Here is a 24,137-nt window from a genome sequence, read left to right as displayed (position 1 = left end):
TACAAAAACTCCCTTCCCCATCTTGGACCCGAGTGTCTCTGACAGCAGCTCAGCCTCACCAATAAGCATGTATGTCCGGTCATCCACCCCTGGCTCCCAGGTCCTAACAGAGTACCTGACATGGTATTGTCTGTACCCAACCAGTGTTTCTTCTCTAGAAAGAATGAATAAAAGTATAAATTACTTCCAAAAGATTTATTTGTTGGGAAAATGAAGATTTAGAACTCTCCCTTCAGGTATATTCATTTACATGTACAAGTAGAAGTTTGGACATCAAGGAAGCTTTTATTAGTACAAATCTGTTCTTTTGAAACAAATTCTGTGTTTGTGGGTCTGATAATACAATGTGCTTGATTTTAAACTATATTTAGTCTTAAGTTATTTAATTTGACAAAGAATAAAGAAAGAAATCCCATCAGATAACAATCTCCAAATAAGCCCCAATACGGAGTGTAGACAGCCCCAAGGATGGAAAGCGAAGGCCTACCCTCTATTTGGCACTTGGTTGAAGGGCGTAAGGGTCAACTCTAGCATAGCCGCCAGCTGTACCAACTGTTTCAGTCTGGAAGGATGGCACTGTTTCCCACCAGGAGCAGGAAGCCCAGCAAGAGCAATCTGGGGACTCCTGAGGAGTAGGAATGACCCTGTCACTGCAGGAACCATTTCCCATTTGGTAAAATGTACACCAAACTAGGGCCTCATCTGTTTAGAGTGATATCTGCTTGCATGGATGGAGTTCAGTAGCTCCATCTCTCAAATTGCTTGATTACGTGCTCATGAACCTGTCAAATACCTCTCAAGCTCTTCCTGCTGGGGCTTTAATGTAGCTTATGCATACTCTCTGCTGTATTAATATTCACTGCATATTCTCTGATTATGTGCCACAAAATGATACAAATTAAGGTGCTGTGTACTTTCACCACAAGCAGACATGGCCTTAAAGGCCTTTTGGTGTGGTGGAGGACACAGATAACCACCAAACCACACCCCAGGTACATGAGTCTAACCGGAGATAAGCATCTGATGGAAAAGTACAGAAAAGATGAAAACCTGTCATGATTTAGTTGGGGCTGCAGATGAACCGAGGAGGCAGAATTTAAACCGAGGTTTGGAGGAGGAGTAGAACAAACAAATCGAGATATATGTGTGTGTGTCTCCATGCACGCACAGGTCATCCCAGTCAGAAGGCAGAGGCAATTGCATGTGCAAAGACCCCAGGGTGAGAGACAGAATGAAATATTTAAGGCACTGAAAGACCATTGCTGTTGAAGCCCAGGGACAAGGGGGAGAGGAATGTGAAACGTGGCTGAAAACACAGAGAAGGGTCAGATGGGGCAGACACTTACAGGTCACAGAAAGGAATTTGGTCTCTTCCTGAGAACAACGGGAAGTCAGAAGTCACTGAAGAGTTTTACGAAGAGTGAAATGATAAGAACTGCACTTAAAAAAAAAAAAAAGAATATTCTGGCTGCACAGAAAAAGAACTAAAGGGAGCAAAGTCGATTCAGGAAAACCTATTATGACACCACTTTAGTAGTGAAAAGAAGGTGGCTGAGGTTTGGAGGGGGTGTGAAGTCATCCGGCCTAGGACATGTTTTGAAGACAGAGTCAACAGGACTTCCCAATGGGTTGGATTTGGGGGGTGGGTGAGAAGAAAAGTAGAGTCACAGGCAACTTCCAAATTTCTGGCCAGGGAAAATATAAAGTAAAGAGAGAAGGGGAGGTCCTGGGACAGTGCCTTGAGGAATGCCAACATGAAAGGAGGAGAATGTGCCAGGGAACCCAAGGAGCATCAGGAGAGGGGAAGGTCCCAAGAGGACAGTGTGTCAGTAAGAGGGTCGTTAATAATGACGAACACTGCTGACAGGTCAAGAGAGATGAGGACTGAAACTGACCCATTACATCTGTCCACACGTGGGTCATCAGAAACTGTAAGGGCACTTTGGCATGAGGAGGCACAAGCCAGATCAGAGGGTGCTGAGGATGATGGAAGGGAACGGACACCGTGAAAGCACCTTCTTGGAGTAGTTGAGCTTCAAGAAGTAAAGGAGCAGTAGGTAGAGGGGGAGGTTGGGCCAAGGGGTACTATATATATTCTTAATATGGGAAAACTTGAAGATTTAAAAAAAGAAGGATAATGGACATTCCTGAGATGGCAGAAGGGACTGGGACTGAGAGCACGGTTGGTGAGGGCAGCCCTGGGCAGGAGAGGGGATACATGACTGCAACAGGAAGGAAGGAGGGGGCAAGGACAGACGTGGTTTGGTCTGCATGTAGGTTTTGTGGCACAGCAGGAAACTGAGGAAGTTCTCCTCAACTTGCGCATGCAGTAATTACTTGTAAAAAGATATGTCTATGTGCTTCGAGGGGCTTACATCAAAGATAAGTTTCTATTATTAAACTAAATACAGCAAAATTTTACCTAAAGGAAAATTCCTCACTGTATGGTTTTGTTTTACTTTGCTGTATTTAGTGACTGGTTTTTAAATTTTATATTACCTTTTATCATACAGATTTTTCAAATTGTTTTTAAAGGTCAGGTTAGTTGAGGTTAAATTTACAGACAGTAAAATTTTTAATTCACCTTTTCTAGATGTGTAGTACTATGCATTTTGACAACTGTGTATAGTTATGTAACTGCCAGTAAAGTCAAGATATAGAATATTTCCATCGTCCTGAACAATTCCCTCTTGCTCCTCTCTAATCAATTCCTCCCCCCTCCCCACCCCCGCCACCAGCAACCCTGGCAACCACTAATCTGACTTCTCTTACTATACTTTTGCCTTTTACAGACTATCACATAAATAGAATCATATAGTATGTAGCCTTCTGTGTCTGGCTTCTGTTACTTAGCATAATGCTTTTGAGATTCATCCAAGCTGTTGAACGCATCAATAGTTCACTCCATTTTTACTGCTGGGTAGGATTCAACTATATGGCTGTACAGCCATTTGCTTAGCCACTCATTGGTTTAGGATGTTTCCAGTTCTGGAAGATTTTGAAGAAAGTTGCTGTAAATATTCATGGAGAAGCCTTTGTGTGGGCATATGCTTTCATTTCTCATAGAAAAATTCCTAGCAATGGGACTGCTGAAGTTTATGGTAAGTATTACATTTAACATTATCAGAAATTGCAAAACTGTTTTTCCAAAGTGGGGGCTCCATGTAACATCCCCACCAGCAACATATGAGAGTTTCAGGGTCTCATCCTTACCAGCACTTACTATTACTAGTTTTAAAAAGCTACTCTAAAAATTGTATAGTATCGGGCGCCTGGGTGGCTCAGATGGTTAAGTGTCTGCCTTCGGCTCAGGTCATGGTCCCGGGGTCCTGGGATCGAGTCCCGCGTCGGGCTCCCTGCTCCTTGGGAGCCTGCTTCTCCCTCTGCTTCTCTCTCTCTCTCCCTCTGTCTCTCATGAATAAATGAATAAAATCTTTAAAAAAATAAAAAATAATAAAAATTGTATAGTATCATTACACTAAGGTTTTAATTTGATTTCCCTAATGACTAATGATGTTGATCTTATGTCCTTATTTGCCATCTGTATATCTTCTGATATACATCTGCTCAGATATTTTGTCTACATTATTGTTTTATTATTGAATCGTGATCATTTTTAAAGTATATTCTGGATACAGGTTCCTTGTCAGACATGTGTTCTGAAAATGTCTGTGTTTTTAAAATTTTCTTAAAGTGTCTTTCAAAGAGTAGGTTTTTTTAGATTTTGATGGAGTCCAATTTATCATTTTTTTTTTCTTTTATGGTCTGTGCTTCCTATGTCCTATAAATTTTTTGCCTAACTCAAGGTCACAACAGTTTTCTATCTTTTCTTTTAGAGATTTAATATTTTACATTGTATATTTAGGGCTATGATTCATTTCAAATAAATGTTTGTATATAGTGTAAAGTATAGATTGTTTTTCTTTTACAAAATCATTTTATCTATTCTAGGTCCTTTGCATTTCTGTGAATTTTAGAAGCAACTTGCCAACTTTCCATACACACAAAAAAAGCCTGCTGGAATTTTGGTAGGGATTACATTAAATCTCCAGATCAATTTTGGAAGAACTGACATGGAGCATTAAATAGCCCAATCCATGTACACAGTATATTTCTGCATTTACTTACGTGTTTTTTAATTTTTTCATCAGTGTTTTATCGTTTTCAGCATATGAATCTTGTACATATTTTGTTAGATTTATCCCTAAGTATTTTGGGTTTTGATGATATTATAAATGATGCTGGCTTTTTATTTCAATTTCTAATTGTTCATTGCTAGTATACAGAAATACGATTGGGTTTGAATATTGACCTTGTATCTTAAAATCTTGCTAACCTCATTTATTAGTTCTAGTAGCCTTTTTTTTTTTTCTGGAGTGTTTTGCGTTTTCTACATAGACAAACATATTGTCTGTGAATAAGGATAGTTCTATTATTTCCTTTCCAATCCTTTATGTGTTTTATTTATCTTTCTTGCTGTATTTCACTGACTACATCTCTTTGTATGATGTTGAATAGAACAGGTGAGAAAAGACATCCTTGCCTCGTTTCCCATTTTAGAGGGAAAGAATTCTCTTTTACTGTTGTTAAATTAGCTCTACCATTTCTTTGTAGATATACTTATCAGGTTATGGAAGTTCCTTTCTATTCTAATTTTATTGAGTTTTCACCATGAGTAGATGTTGAAGTTTGTACACTGCTTGCCTGCATCTATTGAGATGATCAAATATTTGTTGTTGTTGTTAGTTTGTTGACATGGTGAGTTTAATTGATTGATTTTTGAAAGTTAAACCAGTCTTGCATTCCTGAAATAATTCCCACTTGGTCATGATTTATTAATTTTTTTGTTTGGTAGACTCAAGTTGCAAATATTTTATTAAACATTTTTATTAATTGGGGATGTTGGTTTCTGGTTTTCTTATAAATATATTTGTCTACTTTAGATATTAGGGCAACACTGGCCTTGAAAAATGAGTTGGTAATTGTTCCCTCCTCTGTTTCCTGGAAAAAGTTTGTGTAGAATTTTGTATTATTTATTCCTTAAATGTTTGGCAGGATTTACAGTGATGCTATCTGGGCCTGGAGTTTTCTTTGTTGGAAGGTTTTTATTACAAATTCATTTTCTTATGTAGATATAGGACTATTCAGTTTTTCTATTTCTCCTTAGTAGTCTGCACCTGCAAAATTGGTCAGATTTATCTAAGTTAGTAAATACATTGTTGTTAAGTCATTCATAATATTCCCTTGTTATCCTTTTAATGTCTCATCTTCCTACATTGTTTATTATTAACACTATGAGTTATAAAGGAAGGGAGATTTTTTTCCCATTGGAAAATAACCAATGAATGGAATATTTAATTATATATAAGTTGACATGGGGACTTATCCCACATGGGGATGATGTGGTCAAGTAAAAAGATAAATTCAGTTGGCAAGCTACCTACAGTAAGTTTGAGTGTAAGGAGATGTGGTCTTGTTGATCCTGATTACTGCCTATTTCAAATCAGATTGGAGAATTTCTAACCTGGCTTATGGACTTGACTTCAGCATTAAGTCAACGCAATACCAGTCACTCCAAAATTTAAATCTTTAGCCTCAACCTTCTTTTAAAGTTCCAGAACGCAACCTGTATATTGTATATTCCTTCATCATGTCAAGAACTAAACATTTCTTATCCTCAACCAGCTTTTTTTTTAAAGATTTTATTTATTTATTTGACAGAGAGAGAGAGAGAATGAGGAGGGGGAGCAGCAGAGGGAGAGGGAGAAACAGACTCTCTGCTGAGCAGGGAGCCTGATGTGAGGCTTGATCCCAGGACCCTGGGAGCATGACCTGAGCCAAAGGCAGATGCTTAACTGACTGAGCAATCCAGGTGCCCCTTCAACCAGCTTCTTTCCTAATCTCTGATAATCCATCTTAAGTCTTGACCTTTCCCCAATGTTTATAGCAGCAATGTCTACAATAGCCAAACTGTGGAAAGAGCCAAGATGTCCATCGACAGATGAATGGATAAAGAAGAGGTGGTCTATATACACAATGGAATATTATGCAACCATCAAAAGGAATGAGATCTTGCCATTTGCAACGACGTGGTTGGAACTGGAGGGTGTCATGCTGAGTGAAATAAGTCAATCAGAGAAAGACATGTATCATATGACCTCACTGACATGAGGAATTCTTAATCTCAGGAACAAACTGAGGTTTGCTGGAGTGGTGGGAGGTGGGAGGGATTGGGTGGCTGGGTGATGGACATTGGGGAGGGTATGTGCTATGGTGAGCACTGTGAATTGTGCAAGACTGTTGAATCACAGATCTGTACTTCTGAAACAAATAATGCAACATATGTTAAGAAAAAAGAAAAAGAAGAAGATAGCAGGATGGGAAGAATGAAGGGGAGTAAATTGGAGGGGGAGACGAACCATGAGAGACGATGGACTCTGAAAAACAAACTGAGGTTTCTAGAGGGGAGGAGGGTGGGGGGATGGGTTAGCCTGGTGATGGGTATTAAAGAGGGCACATTCTGCGTGGAGCACTGGGTGTTATGCACAAACAATGAATCATGGAACACTACATCAAAAAAAAAATATATGGTTCAGGGGCACCTGGGTGGCTCATTGGTTAAAAAAAAAAAAGAAAAAAAAAGTCTTGACCTTTTACCAATCTCTTTTTTATCTTTTTTATCTTTTATATTTGTAGCCATCACTTGTATTGATACTTCCTCAACCAAGTATCTCACATTTGTCTCCTCCTCTGTTTTCACGGTCATTACTGGAACCTTTTTCCTCATCATCACTCCAAACCTGATGGTAATATCATTCTGATTTCTCATTCCTGCTCATTCTATTTGTTGCTATCAGCAGCCATGAGAAAAAAAACTTCATCCTATAAATTCTTTCATGATCATCCTATTAAAACTGCAACTCCTGTTTTATTTTTCTCTTTGCACTTTCTGCTCTCTGAAATGCTCTGTATTTTAGTTATTTATCTTGTGTATGATCTCTCTCCCCACCAGAATGTGAGCTCCATGAGGGCAAGGACTTTGTTTTGTTCATTTCTATATCTCTGGCACTTAGAACAGGTGCCTAAGAGAAAGGAAGAGCACAATAAATATTATTATATAAATGAATGAACTGTAATACTCTCAAATCACAATATTTCCTAGTCCCCATTAAATAAAATGAAGTAGTAGCTCCTCTACACATGGTATTCATAACTCATCACAAGGTTACTGTTTATGTATCTAATCCTATTCTTTAATTCTTCCAGGAGAACCCCTGGCTCCTGCCAGGCCAATTTCATCCAGATCCTCACTAGGCAGTGCCTCTTACATGTAAGCCTCCATACTGGTTTTTTACTACTGCCCCCTGTCCCCCAACACACACATACACTCACACACGCACACACGTGCCCACACGGACACTGTGCTCTTTCCCTCTGAGTGCCTTCCTTTACGTGGTCTCTCATCTTCATCTTAGTGTGGTACTTCTTCCTCTTGACATCCTTTAAGGTTTATTTAGCTTGCTCAAAAGTGACACCAGTAATGACTTTCCCATTTCTGAATTCCTACATGATTTAGTTTTTCATTATCATACATAATGAGTAAATAACATATTAAAACATGTGTAATATGCTGTTATGAGATTTAAAAACATGGAGCTGAAAGAGGCCCAGATTGCATTTAGTCCATTTCTCTCACTTTATACATGAGGAAACCCAAATCTAGAGAGTCATTAAAAACCTAATATAAGTAGAATTAGAACTATAATTAAGATTTTACAATTCTCAGTGTCCATTTATTCTTTTCACTAATATGCTATCTTATTCCGTTTTATATATGTGTGTGTGTAAATGTGTGCATTTTTGTATATGCATTATGTCCCCAATAAAAATGTCACTCCTTAGAATTATTTCCATGTCCCATATTCCTAAACGGCCAAAAGCACCCATTAAAATGATTAGCATCAATTGGCGGAGCAAGATGGCGGAGGAGTAGGAGACCTAGATTTCGTCTGGTCTCAGGACTTCAGCTGACTAGGGATCAAACCATTCTGAACACCTACGAACTCAACAGGAGATCGAAGAGAAGAGTAGCAAGAACTCTCTGAACAGAGAAGCGACCACTTACTGGAAGGTAGGACGGGCGGAGAAGTGAATCCGAGGCCATATTCGGGAGGATAGACGGTGGGGGAGGGGCCTCCGTCGGCCGCTTTCTGGCAAGGGCTAGAGCCGCGGAGCACAAAATCGGAACTTTTAGAAGCCGGCTCCGCTGAGGGACGTCGCTCCAGTGGCTAAGCGGGGGCTGGAATCCTCCCGGGACAGTGTGGTATCAGGACCCTCAGGGTCACAGAAAGACCAGGGTGCCTGAGTGCAGCAGAGCTCCCAGGTATCGGAGCAGGGAAGCCGGCTGCAGAGACAGAGCCGAGGCGCGGGCTCTCAGCTCGGGGTTGCCATAAACTGTGATCTGCGGCCCAGTCGGGCCACTGCTCCTCCAGCAGGGACCCAACAAGCGGCAGATCCAGGGAGACTCCCCTTCCTCCCTCAGGAGGAGTGGCGCGGGTGCTCACCGCGGGGATCTGCTGGGTTTGGGGACTCCACACGCGGTCGGGTGCCAGAGATAGAAATGCTCCATCACAGGCCGGGTGAGCACGGAGTGCGGCCGGAGACCGGGGACACGGGAGTGACTGGCTACTTTTCTCTGGGGGCGCACTGAGGAGCGGAGCCCTGAGTTCTTGCCTCCTCTGGGGCGGAGATTGGGAGACCGCCATTTTCACTCTGGTCCTCCAAATCCCTACAGAAAACTTGCAGGGAACAAAAGCTCCTGAGAGCAAACCCCAGCAGCTTGCTTAGCTGGGACCGACAAGGGCGGGGCAATTCCGCCTCCGGCAAAGACATTTGGGAACCATGGCAACAGGCCCCTCCCCCGGAAGATCAGCACGAACAGCCAGCAAGCCAAGACCAAGTTTACCGATCGAGGAAAACTGGAGAACTCCAGCGCTAGGGGAATACTGCACATAGAATTCAAGGCTTTTTTTTTAACCATGATTCATTAGTTTTTTCAAAGTTAATTTTTTTAACTGTTTTTTTAATTTCTCTTCTCCCCGTTTTCAACCAAAATCTTATCAATCCCTTTTTTTAAAAAACTTTTATTTTTCATTTTTAGAGTCATATTTTATCCCTTCATAGTAGCTACCCTTATTTTTGGCATATATATATATATATATATATATATATAAGTTGTTCTCTCTTTAAATTTTTGAGATACAGTTTCTTCTAACAGATCAAAATATACCCTAAATCACTAGTGTATGGCTTTGTTCTAGTCTCCTGCCTGATCACATTCTCTCCCCCTTTTTTTTAAAATCTTCTTCTTTCTTTTTTCAACCAACTTCTTATCGTATCAATTCCTTTTATAAAATCTTTTAATTTTCATCTTTACACTCATCTTCCATCCCTTCATTGTATCAACCCTTATTTTGTACATATATAAGTCTTTCTTCCTTTAAAATTTTAGGAGGCACTTTTTTCTAACAGACCAAAATACGCCCAAAATCTAGTGTGTGGCACTGATCTATGCACTAGCCTGATCATATTTGATCACATTCGGTTTTTTTTGTATTGTTCTGTTTTTGTTTTTAATCTTTTTCTTTTTTTTTTCTTTCTTTCTTTTCTCTTTCTTTCCCTTTCTTTTCCCCTGGTTTCAGGTCTTTTCTGATTTGTATAGAGTATATTTGCTGGGGACATTGTTAACCTGTTAGCATTTTGTTCTCTCATTCATCTATTCTCCTCCGGACAAAATGACAAGACGACAAAAATCACCTCAGCAAAAAGAACAAGAGATAGTACCGTCTGCCAGGGAACTACTCAATACGGACATCAGTACGATGTCGGACCTAGAGTTCAGAATCATGACTTTAAAGATACTGGCTGGGCTTGAAAAAAGCGTGGAAGTTATTAGAGAAACGCTTTCCGGAGAACTAAAAGAACTAAAATCTAACCAAGTCAAAATCAAAGAGGCTATTAATGAGGTGCAATCCAAAATGGGGGCACTAACTGCTAGGATAAATGAGGCAGAAGAGAGAATCAGCGATATGGAAGACCAAATGATGGAAAATAAAGAGGCTGAGAAAAACAGAGAGAAACAACTACAGGATCACGAGGGCAGAATTCGAGAGATAAGCGATACGATAAGACGAAACAACATTAGAATAATTGGGATGCCAGAAGAAGAAGAAAGAGAGAGAAGGCCAGAAGGTATATTGGAGCAAATAATAGCAGAGAACTTCCCTAATGTGGGGAAGGAAACAGGCATCAAAATCCAGGAGGCACAGAGAACCCCTCTCAAAAATCAATAAAAATAGGTCAAAACCCCGACATCTAATAGTAAAACTTACAGGTCTCAGAGACAAAGAGAAAATCCTGAAAGCAACTCGGGAGAAGGGATATGTAACCTACAATGGTAGAAATATTAGATTGGCAATAGACCTATCCACAGAGACCTGGCAGGCCAGAAAGGACTGGCATGATATCTTCAGAGCACTAAACGAGAAAAATATGCAGCCAAGAATACTATATCCAGCTAGGCTCTCATTGAAAATAGAAGGAGAGATAAAAAGCTTCCAGGACAAACAAAAACTAAAGGAATTTGCAAACACGAAACTAGCCCTCCAAGAAATATGGAAAGGGGTCCTCTAAGCAAAGAGAGAGACAAAAAGCAGCACAGATCTGAAAGGAACAGAGACAATATACAGTAACAGTCACCTTACAGGCAATACAAGGGCACTAAATTCATACCTTTCAATAGTTACCCTGAATGTATATGGGCTAAATGCCCCAATCAAATACACAGGCTATCAGAGTGGATTAAAAAACAAGACCCATCGATATGCTGTCTGCAAGAGACTCATTTTAGACCCAAAGATACCCCAGATTGAAAGTGAGGGGGTGGAAAACCATTTACCATGCTAATGGACACCAAAAGAAACCTGGGGTGGCAATCCTTATATCAGACAAATTAGATTTTAAAACAAAGACTGTAATAAGAGATGAGGAAGGACACTATATCCTACTTAAAGGGTCTATCCAACAAGAAGATGTAACAATTGTAAATATCTATGCCCTGAACATGGGAGCAGCCAATTATATAAGGCAATTAATAACAAAAGCGAAGAAACACATTGACAAAAATACAACACTAGTGGGGGACTTTAACATCCCCCTAAATGAAATGGACAGATCATCTAAGCAAAAGATCAACAAGGAAATAAAGACTTTAAATGATACACTGGACCAAATGGACTTCACAGACATATTCAGAACATTCCATCCCAAAGCAACAGAATACACATTCTTCTCTAGTGCCCATGGAATATTCTCCACAATAGATCACATCCTAAGTCAAAAATTCTCCAGAATTGATCACATCCTAGGTCACAAATCAGGTCTCAAACGGTACCAAAAGATTGGGATTATTCCCTGCATATTTTCAGACCACAATGCTTTGAAACTAGAAATCAATCACAAGAGGAAAGTTGGAAAGAACTCAAATACATGGAGGCTAAAGAGCATCCTACTAAGGAATGAATGGGTCAACCAGGAAATTAAAGAAGAATTAAACAAATTCATGGAAACCAATGAAAATGAAAACACAACTGTTCAAAATCTTTGGAACACAGCAAAGGCAGTCCTGAGAGGAAAGTAGATAGCAATACAAGCCTTTCTCAAGAAACAAGAAAGGTCTCAATACACAACCTAACCCTACACCTAAAGGAGCTGGAGAAAGAACAGGAAATAAAGCCTAAACCCAGCAGGAGAAGAGAAACAATAAAGATCAGAGCAGAAATCAATGAAATAGAAACCAAAAGAACAGTAGGACAGATCAACGAAACTTGGAGCTGGTTCTTTGAAAGAATTAACAAGATTGATAAACCCCTGGCCAGACTTCTCAGAAAAAAAAGAGAAATAATTTAAATAAACAAAATCATGAATGAAAGAGGAGAGATCACAACCACCACCAAAGAAATACAAACAATTATAAGAACATATTATGAGCAACTCTATGCCAGCAAATTAGATAACCTGGAAGAAATGGGTGCATTCCTAGAGATGTATCAACTACCAAAACTGAACCAGGAAGAAATAGAAAACCTGAACAGACCTATAACCACTAAGGAAATTGAAGCAGTCATCAAAAATCTCCCAAGAAACAAAAGCCCAGGGCCAGATGGCTTCCCAGGGGAATTCTATCAGACATTTCAAGAAGAATTAATACCTATTCTCCTGAAACTGTTCCAAAAAATAGAAATGGAAGGAAAACTTCCAAACTCATTTTGTGAGGCCACCATTACCTTGATCCCAAAACCAGACAAACACCCCATCAAAAAGGAGAACTACAGACCAATATCCTTGATGAACATGGATGCAAAAATTCTCACCAAAGTACTAGCCAACAGGTTCCAACAGTACATTAAAAGGATTATTCACCACGACCAAGTGGATTTATCCCTGGGCTGCAAGGCTGGTTCAACATCCGCAAAACAATCAACGTGATACAATACATTAACAAAAGAAAGAACAAGAATCATATGATCCTCTCAACAGATGCAGAAAAAGCATTTGACAAAGTACAGCATCCTTTCTTGATCAAAACTCTTCAGAGTATAGGGTTAGAGGGTACATACCTCAATATCCGAAAAGCCATCTCTGAAAAACCGACAGCCAATATCATTCTCAATGGGGAAAAGCTGAGAGCTTTTCCCCTAAGGTCAGGAACACGGCAGGGATGTCCACTCTCACCACTGCTATTCAACATAGTCTTAGAAGTCCTAGCCACAGCAATCAGACAACAAAAAGGAATCAAAGGCATCCAAATCGGCAAGGAGGAAGTCAAACTCTCACTCTTTGCAGATGATATGATACTGTATGTGGAAAACCCAAAAGACTCCACCCCAAAACTGCTAGAACTCATACAGGAATTCAGTAAAGTAGCAGGATATAAAATCAATGCACAGAAATCAGTGGCATTCCTATACACCAACAACAAGACAGAAGAGAGAGAAATTAAGGAGTCGATCCCATTTACAGTTGCACCCAAAACCATAAGATACCTAGGAATAAATTTCCAAAGAGGCAAAGGATCTGTACTGAGAAAACTATAAAATACTCATGAAAGAAATTGAAGAAGACACAAAGAAATGGAAAAACGTTCCATGCTCAAGGATTGGAAGAACAAACACTGTGAAGATGTCAATGCTACCTAGAGCAATCTACACATTCAATGCAATCCCCATCAAAATACTATACACTTTTTTCAAAGAAATGGAACAAATAATCCTAAAATTTGTATGGAACCAGAAGAGACCCCGAATAGCCAGAGGAATATTGAAAAGGAAAAGCAATGCTGGCGGCATCACAATTCTGGACTTCCAGCTCTATTACAAAGCTGTCATCATCAAGCCAGTATGGTACTGGCACAAAAACAGACACATAGATCAATGGAACAGAATCAAGAGCCCAGAAAGGGACCCTCAACTCCATAGTCAACTCATCTTTGACAAAGCAGGAAAGAATGTCCAATGGAGGAAAGACAGTCTCTTCAACAAATGGTGTTGGGAAAATTGGACAGCCACACGCAGAAGAATGAAACTGGACCGTTTCCTTACACCACACACACAAATAGACTCCAAATCGTTGAAAGACCTAAACGTGAGGCAGGAGTCCATCCAAATCCTAAAGGAGAACACAGGCAGCAACCTGTTCGACCTCAGCCGCAGCAACTTCTTTCTAGAAACATCTCCAAAGGCAAGGGAAGCAAGGGCAAAAATGAACTCTTGGGATTTCATCAAGATAAAAAGCTTTTGCACAGCAAAAGAAACAGTCCACAAAACCAAAAGACAACCGACAGAATGGGAGAAAATATTTGCAAACGACATATCAGATAAAGGGCTAGTATCCAAAATCTATATACTTCCAAATTTGCCAGAGATCTACAGGCTTTTTTTTTTTTTTTTTTAACCAGAGAAAGAAAGAGGTATGTGTTTAGAGAATCAATCAGAATCAAATCTTCACCCAAGAAGCTCCGTATAAACATTAACTTGGCTATACAGCCTTCATCCAGCTGTCTCTTTTCAAATTTACACAGGCAAAAAAAAAAAAAAAATTGTAAACTAAAAATATCACAATAACTGGAGGCTGACATCTGCAATCCTCTTCAGTTGAAGCATCCAAGTCAATGCAACAAATATTTATATTAAGAACTGAAATGTTAGGAAATAGTTCAAAAAATTTGATAGGGCTAGTATCAACAGACATCTCCAAAGTGTCCAGTGCACATAACATAGAATATAGAATACGTTATCTATTAAATATCTGCTTTCTGACATCCTGCACAGGATCCCTGATAGGAATGTCCTTATGCCATGCCAGTCAGCCTAAAGCCAGAAATCAGCAGGACAGAGAAAGTAGACCAAAGCCACTACATGTCTGCCTTTCTGTCCTGTCAAGCCATGGGACTCTTCCTCTCTCCAACAGCACTACCCCCCTCCCACCCTCACCATCCAGGGAGTCTAGGCACAATGAGAGACTGGATCTGATTCATACTCCTGAATAAATGTCCAGGGGCCCCAGAAGACAAAGAAGCACAGAATAATGATATTAAATAGCAGTGCCACATGCCAGAAAATTTTAATTTCTCTTTTTTACTTTAAGATGATACAGGACTCTTAAATCTGATGAAATTTTAAGTTGTGCCAATATTCAATCTAGCGAATTATGGCAAAACAGAACTATAACAACAATAGAATGAAAACCGTAACAAAAACCCACATTATCTGAATAATCCTCACCGTCAGTATGAACAAGCACCCAAGATACTGGATGGTCGTGAACCCCTATGCTTTGTTTTGGCAGAGTGGGTGTAATATTTTGCCACATTTGTTCTCTCTCGCTGCTGATCAGAAGTCATTAATAAGATGTAATGCTATATAGTATACTTCTCTTGACAGCAAGGAAGGCATTTCACTGGGAACTGTGGAAGTTTACTTACCAGCACACCAACTAATTTTACATGAGGATCCTGAGCTCAGAATTAATCATTACTATCTCTGCAATCTCATGTTTTATTTATATCTTCTCATAACACTTACATTTTGCACTGTGATTACTTGTGCTTGTGTCTGTCAGTGCCACTAAATTGTGAACCCCTTGAGAGCTGAATCTAGGTTTTGTTCATCTTGTGTTAATCTCTCAAGGCCTAGGGCAGAGTTTTGTGAACACTAGATGAATAATAAATGTTGAATGAATGAATGAATGAACCGAGTGCCCAGAAAAACTAATGACAACACTACATACTGTCTATAGAGAATCCGTTCCAATTGACGTGTGTGTATTTGTTATCTGTGGATCAAAGGAAACCAACTGCATCTAAGAGTCTGTCAGTATTTTAAATCAGTTGTCACATTCTTATTTCTCTCCAGTCTACCCCCCAAACTTCTGTGAATGGCAAACTTGATTGTTGTCAATAACTTTTAAATAGAAACATCTGTGTATGTGGGAAGTGGCAAGTTAGTAAAAGATATAATGTAAAATATAATGGAATATTAAGTATCGTAAAGAAATAACATCTGCTCATTATTGTTTTTTATACGTTGTAGCATTTTTCTTTATGTGAAATGTAGTCTGTTGTAATCTCTTCTGGAGAGGGACTAGGGTGGTTAGCTTTCTGTCTCAAAGCTGGTATGTCTGAAAAAATGCCTTGTTTCATGTTCGCATTTGAATGCTAATTTGGCTAGATACAGAAATCTCCATTCAAAGTCCTGTTTTGTTTTGTTCTGTTTTGTTTTTCAGCAGCAGAGGTCCAGAGTTTCCTGTTTTCAGAGGTTGATGAGAAGTCTGCTCTAAATCAGATTTTTGATTGTTAGTGATATTTTTCTTCTCTGATAACTTTTGGGATTCTTTTCTATATTTTGAGGTCCTAAAACTTTTCTACATTATTATACAGCTTAGCACATGGTAACCGTTTCGTTCTGAAGTCTTTTTTTTTTTTTTTTTTTTTTTTAGTTGTAAGAAATTCTTAGATATTATTTCTTTAACCACTGGCTCCTCTGTGTTATCTCTCTTTCTCCTTTATAAACTTCTCTGTGTTAGATATTGGTAAAGCTAGAGCTATTCTTTATGATTCTTTTCTTTTAAACTTTCTCTTTACCCTTTCATCTTATGTTCTGGAAGAATTCCTTAGCCTTGCTCTTCCTAGCTGACTAATTTGCCCCTCTGTTTTTTCATTCTGCCCCTGAGCCATCCATTAAGTTCTTAATGGCAACAATTACATTTCTTCATTTTTCAGATTTCCTCTTGAGTCTGTCTTACAAAAATAAAGATCCTGTTGTTTCATGGATGTATTGCCATCTTTTACATCTCCAAAGATCTTAATCACTCTTCCTGTCATGTTTAGTTCTGAAGCCCTCTCCTAGCTGTAAAGGCTCTTGTTCTGGTCCTTCTCCAAGTCCCGTTTCTAGTTGTTCCCGACTGTGAGCTCATCTTTTCTAGACTCTCCGTGAGCTCGGCTTGGGCAGCCAGTCCTGGAGGAGGGGCTGAGCAGCGGTGGGTGCTTGTGCTCCTTGCTGTTTTCAGTGGGAACGGGACAGGCAGAGCTGAGGACAGCTGCTGGCTTCAGAGCTTGTCTGGTCCCTAATTTATCCTGGATGTCATCAGCTACCTGGGGCCCTTCCCTACTTCTCCATCCTAAACTCTGACGTGAACGCTGGATAGAGGAGGGAAGAAGGAGTGCACAGGGATTCGCAGGACAAACTGCTCCCACTATCAGGGCTCTACCAAACTCTCACGGGCAGTCTCCAGCCCTCTCCCGCTCCAGGGTGCCAGCACGCAGAGATGTGGCTTTTCCGGTGCCGCACCTGGTGGCTCTCGGTCAACCCCACCCTTCAAGCTGCTAGGAATTCCTTGAAGCCTCTAGTCCCTTGAGAGGTTTATGTCTCTACTGGAATTGGAGAAAACTCTGGTACTTCTCTGGTATGTTGGCCGTCTCCCTTTACGCTCTGGGATCCCATTTCTGTTTTTCCCCTCTTTGACTCTGCGTCACCGGAAACTACATCGCCCGACTCATCCTAACACCTGGTTTCTGGGCCAGTTCAGCCAGTGGGGCCGCGGGTGGAAGACCCGAAGTGGTGTGAGAGAGAAGCCTGGGCTCCCGGCCAGGATGACGCCTCTGGTAAGACCTGAGGCTCTTCGGTGGCCCCAGCACTCATCATGGGCTAGCTCCTCTGGTCAGCTCTAGTCTGAGACATTAGTTAACATAAGCTTCTACCATCCTCTCTCCAATCCCAGGAGTGTAGGGCCCCCTGCTGTTCCTGATCTCTGGGGTGCTGTGTATTTCCTACAATACCATCTCCTTACAACTGATTTACTATGTTAAACTCCTTTTGTTGGGAGGCCTAGGATGGTTTTGTTTTCCTGGCTGAACCCTGACTTGAAGATCAAAATTCTGAAGAGACATCTCAGATTATAGATGTCATAACTGGTATAACAGAAGACGATAATTGGTAATTCCTTTCTTTGAGGGGAAGGGAGCATCAAAGGGAAGGAATACTCAACTTGGAGAAATTTCTCTGTATCTAAACTATCCCAAGTTATTTCAAGGAGTGACAGGGAATTCTTCAAAATTCTTTTGGCAATATATTTCACTTTAATTGCATATATGCCACAAAGTGAATTTGCAAGGAAAGCCTTAGGAGCCTCTCCTATTATTAAACACAGTGTTCTAGAATTACAAAATGGTATCCTAGATGAGTGAAAGCTTTGATTATAGCAGAAACCTTGCCTAAGCCTCCTCAAGCTTTAGACCTACCTCTGGGCACAGCCATGAAATAGTTTAAAGAAAATACTTTCATCATCTCTATTATTTACCATTTTCTCTGTTGGGAGAGGACTAGGTGAAATGATACTAAACCCTTAGAAAAATCTCGTGTAGCTCTATTTCTCATTTGGAAGTTGAGAATATCACTGCCTTCTAAGCCCAGCCCATTATTATCACTCCACAAATACTTTGTGAACTGCACAGAAACAACAAGAAAGCCCATCACTATGGCTCATGATCAGAGAGAGAACGAGAGCCACACCATGCCCCCGATATGCCACATGGCTGCAGAAATAGAAGGCCCTGAAAGATGCCGCTGCTGGTAGAAAAGCCCTGAATCCCTGCTTTCATTCCCATTTCCAGTGTTTGAACAATAATATATGGGCCATCTATTTATTAAAGGGGAGAGCTACATTGGCATGGGATAAATTGGTGCTTGTAGCAAGATGCTTTTTAATACAAAGGACGTTTCTTGAATTCCTTTCAGATCTGAGATCCACAGCTTATGAGTGTTTGGTGTGTATGTTTTAAAATTGCATGGCTATTATACAAGCCCTTCTCTTCAGCTGGCATGAGAAGGATATTCCCACCCTTTATAGGCTCTGTTCTCTACTCCCTCAAAGCTGAGGCGGCAAAAACCCTGCCAGCCTTATCCAGCTTTTCGTGGAAAGCCGCCACTCTTAACTGGCGCCTAAATGCAATTTCAGACTGTCCCAGGAGACCTTCATGCTTTGAGGTGAATTTGTAACGTTAGGGCCAACAAAGAAGTTAACACAAACTTCCACTGTTAAAGACACAGAAACAAGTCTGCAGGCTTACTGAAGCAGCTCTGCGTCTGTGAGCACCTCTGTCCTCTGCTCTCCAGTGACAAGGGCCAGTTCATCCTTCAGTTCCTGGATTTCTTTTTGTAGGCGTATAATCATCTACAAATGGCAAGGCGAGAGAATAAATGTCAACTCCTCATTAAAGGGAACTTTGGGACAGAGAACATACATCTTTGAAAATTACAAACAATTTCAAGGATACAAAAAACATCCAGAGAATGATATAAAAGCCACCCCTGTGTACCTACCACCAGCCTTTGTTAAATCTTAACGTTTTGTCAAAATCATTCTAGAATTCATTTTAGCAAATAAAACAGTGCTTGTGTAACTGGAGCCCCTAATTCCTATTCCCTTTTTGTCTTTCCTGGGGTGATCACTGTACTGCATTTAATGGGGAGCATTTCCCGGCATGTTTTCATATGTTTACTCCATCTGTATGGATGTAACTATAAATAATAGATGGTATCATTTTGCATGCTTTAAACTCTATGTAAATGTTACCATGCTGCATGGAATGGTAACGTGCTTTTTTTCTTCCTCGCATTGTTTTTGAGATTCTTTATACTGCTTCACATAGCTCTAGTTCATTAATTTGCACAGATATATACTATTTCGGTAAAGGAATATATCACAATTTATCCATGTCTCCTGTTGATGGACATTTAGGATTTTTACCTTTGCTATTACAAACAGTGTTGCTGTGAACACTATAATTCTTTGGGCACATATGTGAGTTTCGCTATAGGGTGCACTTAGAAATAAAACTGTGTGGTTGTAGAGTATGTGCATCTTCCCTTTAGTATATATTGTTAAACTGCTCTTCAGAGTAGTCGTATAAACTTACATTCTGTATCAGCAATATATATTAAGTTCCCGTTTCCCCACATTTACTTCACTACGTATGTAGTATTGACAGATGCTTTAATTTTGCCAGCCCAGACGGTGTAAAATGGTACCTCATTTAGTTCTTATCTGCATTTTCTGATTATTAAGGAGGTTGATCATCTTTGCGCATGGATATTGGCTGCTTGGGTTTCCTTTTCTGTAAATTACTTATTCATATTCTTGCTCATGTTTCAATTGAGTTGTTTTTCTCTTCCTTATTGATCAGCAGGCTTCTTTATACATGAATCCTTTGTTAGTTTTATGCAAGGTACATGTTTTCTCCCAACCTATGCCATGTTTTTCACTTTTTTAAAGATTTTATTTACTTATTTGTCAGAGAGAGAGAGAGCATAAGCAGGGGGAGCGGCAGGCAGAGGGTGAAGCAGACTCCCCGCTGAGCAAGAAGCTGGATGCTGGGCTGGATCTCAGGACCCCAGGATCATGACTTGAGCCTAAGGCAGACGCTTAACCAACTGAGCCACCCAGGCGTCCTGCTTTTTGTGGTGTTCCTTCTGTTAAGTGAAGATTTTAAATTTCAATATAATTTTATTATCAACTTCTTCCATTATGAGTTGTGTTTTTGTGTCTTCTTAAAATCTATTCTACCTAAAACCATAGGAATATTTTCCTATATGTTCTTATAAAAGTTTTAAAGCTTTGCTTTTCACATTTAGGCTTTTGTTTTGTATAAAGTATGAGATATGTATCTAATTTTATTTTTTTATATGGCTAACCATGTAAGATTTGCTATTATAATTCTGTTATATAACATGTTTCTACATATAAATGTGTCTTTTTCTGGGCTCTTAGTTAAAAACATTTATGTACTTGACTATATGTGCAGCAATACTATGCTATTTTAATTATTATATCTTATGAAATTTTGACACTTAGATAGAATAAGCCCTTTTCACTTTATTCTTTTCCAAAATAGATATGGCTATTCTTGGTCATTTGTTCTCTTGTATAAGTTTGAGACACAGCTTGTAAAATTCCACCAAAGGTCCTCCTCAATTTTCAACTGGAAGTAAATTTTTTTTTTTTTTTTTAAAGATTTTATTTATTTATTTGAGAGAGAGAGAATGAGAGATAGAGAGCACGAGAGGGAAGAGGGTCAGAGGGAGGAGCAGACTCCCTGCCGAGCAGGGAGCCCGATGTGGGACTCGATCCCGGGACTCCGGGATCATGACCTGAGCCGAAGGCAGTCGCTTAACCAACTGAGCCACCCAGGCGCCCAACTGGAAGTAAATTTGATTAAAAGGGTAATCTGGGGGGCACCTAGGTGGCTCAGTTTTTTAACTGTCTGCCTATGGCTCAGGTGATGATCCGGGGATCCTGGGATGGAGCCCCGCATTGGACTTCCTGCTCAGCGGTGAGTCTACTTCTCCCTTTTCCTCTGCCTGTCCCTCCCCCTGCTTGTGCTCTCTCCTTGTCAAATAAATAAATAAAATCTTTTTAAAAAAAGGGTCATTTGGTAAGACATATCAAATTAGTGATGTTGAATCATCTCATCCATGAACATAGTATGGCTTTCCACTGATTCCTTTCAATAAAGATTTATCATGTTCTCTATAAATATATGTTTAATTAGATTTTTTCCTAGAATGTTAAAAGTTTTTATTGCTATTATTAATGAAATTTTTGTAAAATTACATTTTCTAATTGTTAGCTTTTGATTTATAGGAAGGCAATTAATTTTTATGTATGGATTATGTACCAAATAATTTTCTGAACATTGTTTTGGTTCTGTTTATCATAAATATTTTTAGATTTTCTATATAAGCAATCAAATTGTTTGCAAGTAATGACAGATGTTTCCTTCTTTTCAAATCCTCATACCTTTTTTTTTTTTTTTAATTGTCTCTGTCCTAGCTAGGACTTCCAAGTATAATGCTTCAGACACTGATTCTTATCTTACTCCTTCTAACATTTCACCTTCAAAATGTTTGCTGTAGTTTTTGGTTGATACCCTTAATCACGTTAAGGCTGTTCACTGATATTCATAGTTTGATGAGTCTTTTCAAACTATGGGTGAATGTTTAATGTTAAAAATACTTTTTCTGCATCTAGTGATGTGATCATATAATTTTTCTCTTTTCAACTGTGAATGTGACGAATCACCTTGATTCAAGTGATTTTTTTTTTAGTATGAACTACTTCAGATATACAAAAAGATATAAAGGATATCTTGTGAACCCACTACTTAACTTAAGTGAACATCAATATACCTACTATGTAGCTTAAGAAATAAAACCTTACAGATGCTTTTGAAGGCCTGAACCTCTGTATAGCCTTCTCTAAATGAATCCCCCATTACCATTACCTGAAATTTGGTGTTTATTTTTCCCATGGCTCTTTTTTCTTTTACTATATACACTAACATGTTTTCTAATGATACATTATCTTTCAATTCCCAAAATAAACCCAACTAGCTCATGATACCACATATTGTATTAATAATCATAATGCAAAGTTCCTAAAACAAGAATTGGCAGACTGAATTCAATTTATATTCTTCCTTCAATATTTGGTAAACTTAAAAAAAAACATGGGAGTCTGCTCCATCCTTCCTTCCTGTCTTCTTTCTCTCCCTCTCTCTTCCCCTTCCTCCCCCCTTCCCCCGTTCCTTCTTTCCTCTTTCTCTTTTTCTTTCTCTCCCTTCGGTAGCTTTGTTATTATTGAGTCTATTAGTCATAGATATATTCATGTTTTTAAAAATTCTTCTTAAAAAATAAAATAATAAAATAAATTCTTCTTGCATTAGCTTCAGTGTTATGTTTTTATAGGAAATTGTCCATTTTGTTTTTAAATTTACTGCCATAAAGTCTTTCAAAATACTTTATTATTATTTTAAGCTCTCTACTGTACCTATAGTTAAGGCCTCTTTTCATTCCAAATACTGTGTGGATTTCTGCCTTCTTTATTCTTTTCTTCATTAATTTTTCGAGATTTGTTCATTTTATTAATAGATTAAAAATCAACTTCAGGTTTGGTTACTCCTCTTCACTGTATCTTTGCTTTGGGTTTTCGCTCATTTTTACACTTTTTAATTTCTGTCTTTCTACTCTTTTGGATTTATTTTATTGCTCCTTTATCTAACTTCTTGGCTTGGAGTCTACCAGACCAATAGAGTTTGCAAATTTGAACTTCAAACTCATTGGAAGCAGAGCCTTATGATTTCAAATTTCCAGAGAAACCACCTTTTGCTCCACCTGAAGTTCAGGTTAAGGCACATAAGCTTCCCTAGCATCTTCCTGTGCCAGTGGGCAGATTTTTTCCTTTCTGGTTCACCCTTTCACTGGTTTTATGTTGGGAAGTAGAGAGGATGTCATGGGTTCATCATCCATCTTCCAAGGTTCCAGGGCTCCAACTTTGATGCCTTTCTTACAATTCCCTTCATCCCTTTACTCCAGGACAACTGCAGCTTCAGCTTGGTTTCTGGGCCCTGGAGAATCCATTACCTTATTCAACCTCAGACATATATTTCAAAAGTGCTTGTTAAATTTTATATATAGGTGGAGTTCATATTATCTCTGCCACACTGACAGGACCAGAAGTTACAAAGAATAGGATACAGAGTATTTTGAACATGTGAGTCCTCCTAGAATTTCATTTAAATGCACAGGATTGAGTGGGTTTTCGTTGTTTGCTTCTTTTCAAAAACATGCTCAGAATCATCAAGCTCTGCAGAGTGAAAATCCTTAGACAGGAACTATGTGAGTCATTCATTTGTATCTCCCCCCCCAAATTAATATTGATTCCATATTTTCTACTTCTGCTAAGGCTTTCAAAGTCAAATCTAACAACCAAATTAACTTCTGTCACTGAACAGAAATCTCAAAACTAAGCCAACTTTTCATGATTTTGAGATAATTACGGTCACACCTCCCATCAAATGACTGTAGAAACTTTGGAAGGAGAGCCATCCTTAGAAGACTTTTTTTTAAAAGATTTTATTTATTTATTTATTTGAGAGAGAGTGCACAAGAGCGGGTAGGGTTAGAGGGAGAAACAGACTCCCCACTGAGTAGGGAGCCCAATGTGGAACTCCATCCTGGGACTCCAGGATCATGACCTAAGCCGAAGGCAGTTGCTTAAGCAACTGAGCCACCCAGGCACCCCTGTCCTTAGATTTTGGCCCATACGAGTCACCAAAGACTCTGGCCTCTTTACAATCCCTTTATCACCTTGTCTTACTGAGGTATTAATAATTGTAAAGAAAGCAAGTCAAAACCCTGGTGGTCCTGATCTTAGAGGGCTGGTTCCACATGTGCCATTGGATTTTGAGAGCAAGATATTGGAAATCCCATCCAAGTTGTGTTTTGGGTGGTTTTGAGGACAAATTTGCAATTGCCACCTGTGCTTCAGAAAAGCTCTGTCCATAAAGTCATGAACAGTAATGTCAGTTTTTAGAAGCCATTATAAAAGAGACCAGGAGATAATACTTGTCAATTACCAGATTGTTCTGCACCAGGAAGATCTCAATATATATATATTTTTTAACCTACAAATCTTATTTCATTTACTATTTAGATTCAATTAGCCAACATATAGTACATCATTAG

The 24,137-nt window shown here is 39.2% G+C and overlaps 1 protein-coding gene across 4 annotated transcripts in view; it reads right to left on the bottom strand.

The window, feature by feature from the left end:
• Positions 1 to 24,137, bottom strand: part of KIF6 (kinesin family member 6) — a 465,199-nt gene that overhangs the window by 264,144 nt on the left and 176,918 nt on the right. For all 4 annotated transcript variants that reach the window (XR_003521659.2, XM_027603428.2, XM_027603429.2 and 1 more), the window contains one exon: positions 18,683 to 18,786. Coding sequence is in view for 3 of the 4 variants with exons in the window: in XM_027603428.2 (XP_027459229.1) it covers positions 18,683 to 18,786 (104 nt within the window). In the remaining variant the exon portion in view is untranslated. The remainder of the gene's footprint in view (positions 1 to 18,682; positions 18,787 to 24,137) is intronic.

The sequence above is a fragment of the Zalophus californianus genome, chromosome 7 (assembly GCF_009762305.2).
Source record: "Zalophus californianus isolate mZalCal1 chromosome 7, mZalCal1.pri.v2, whole genome shotgun sequence".
Taxonomy (NCBI): Eukaryota; Metazoa; Chordata; class Mammalia; order Carnivora; family Otariidae; genus Zalophus; species Zalophus californianus.
The sequence above is the reverse complement of the archived record's forward strand: the minus strand, read 5'-3'. Positions and strand labels throughout refer to the sequence as shown.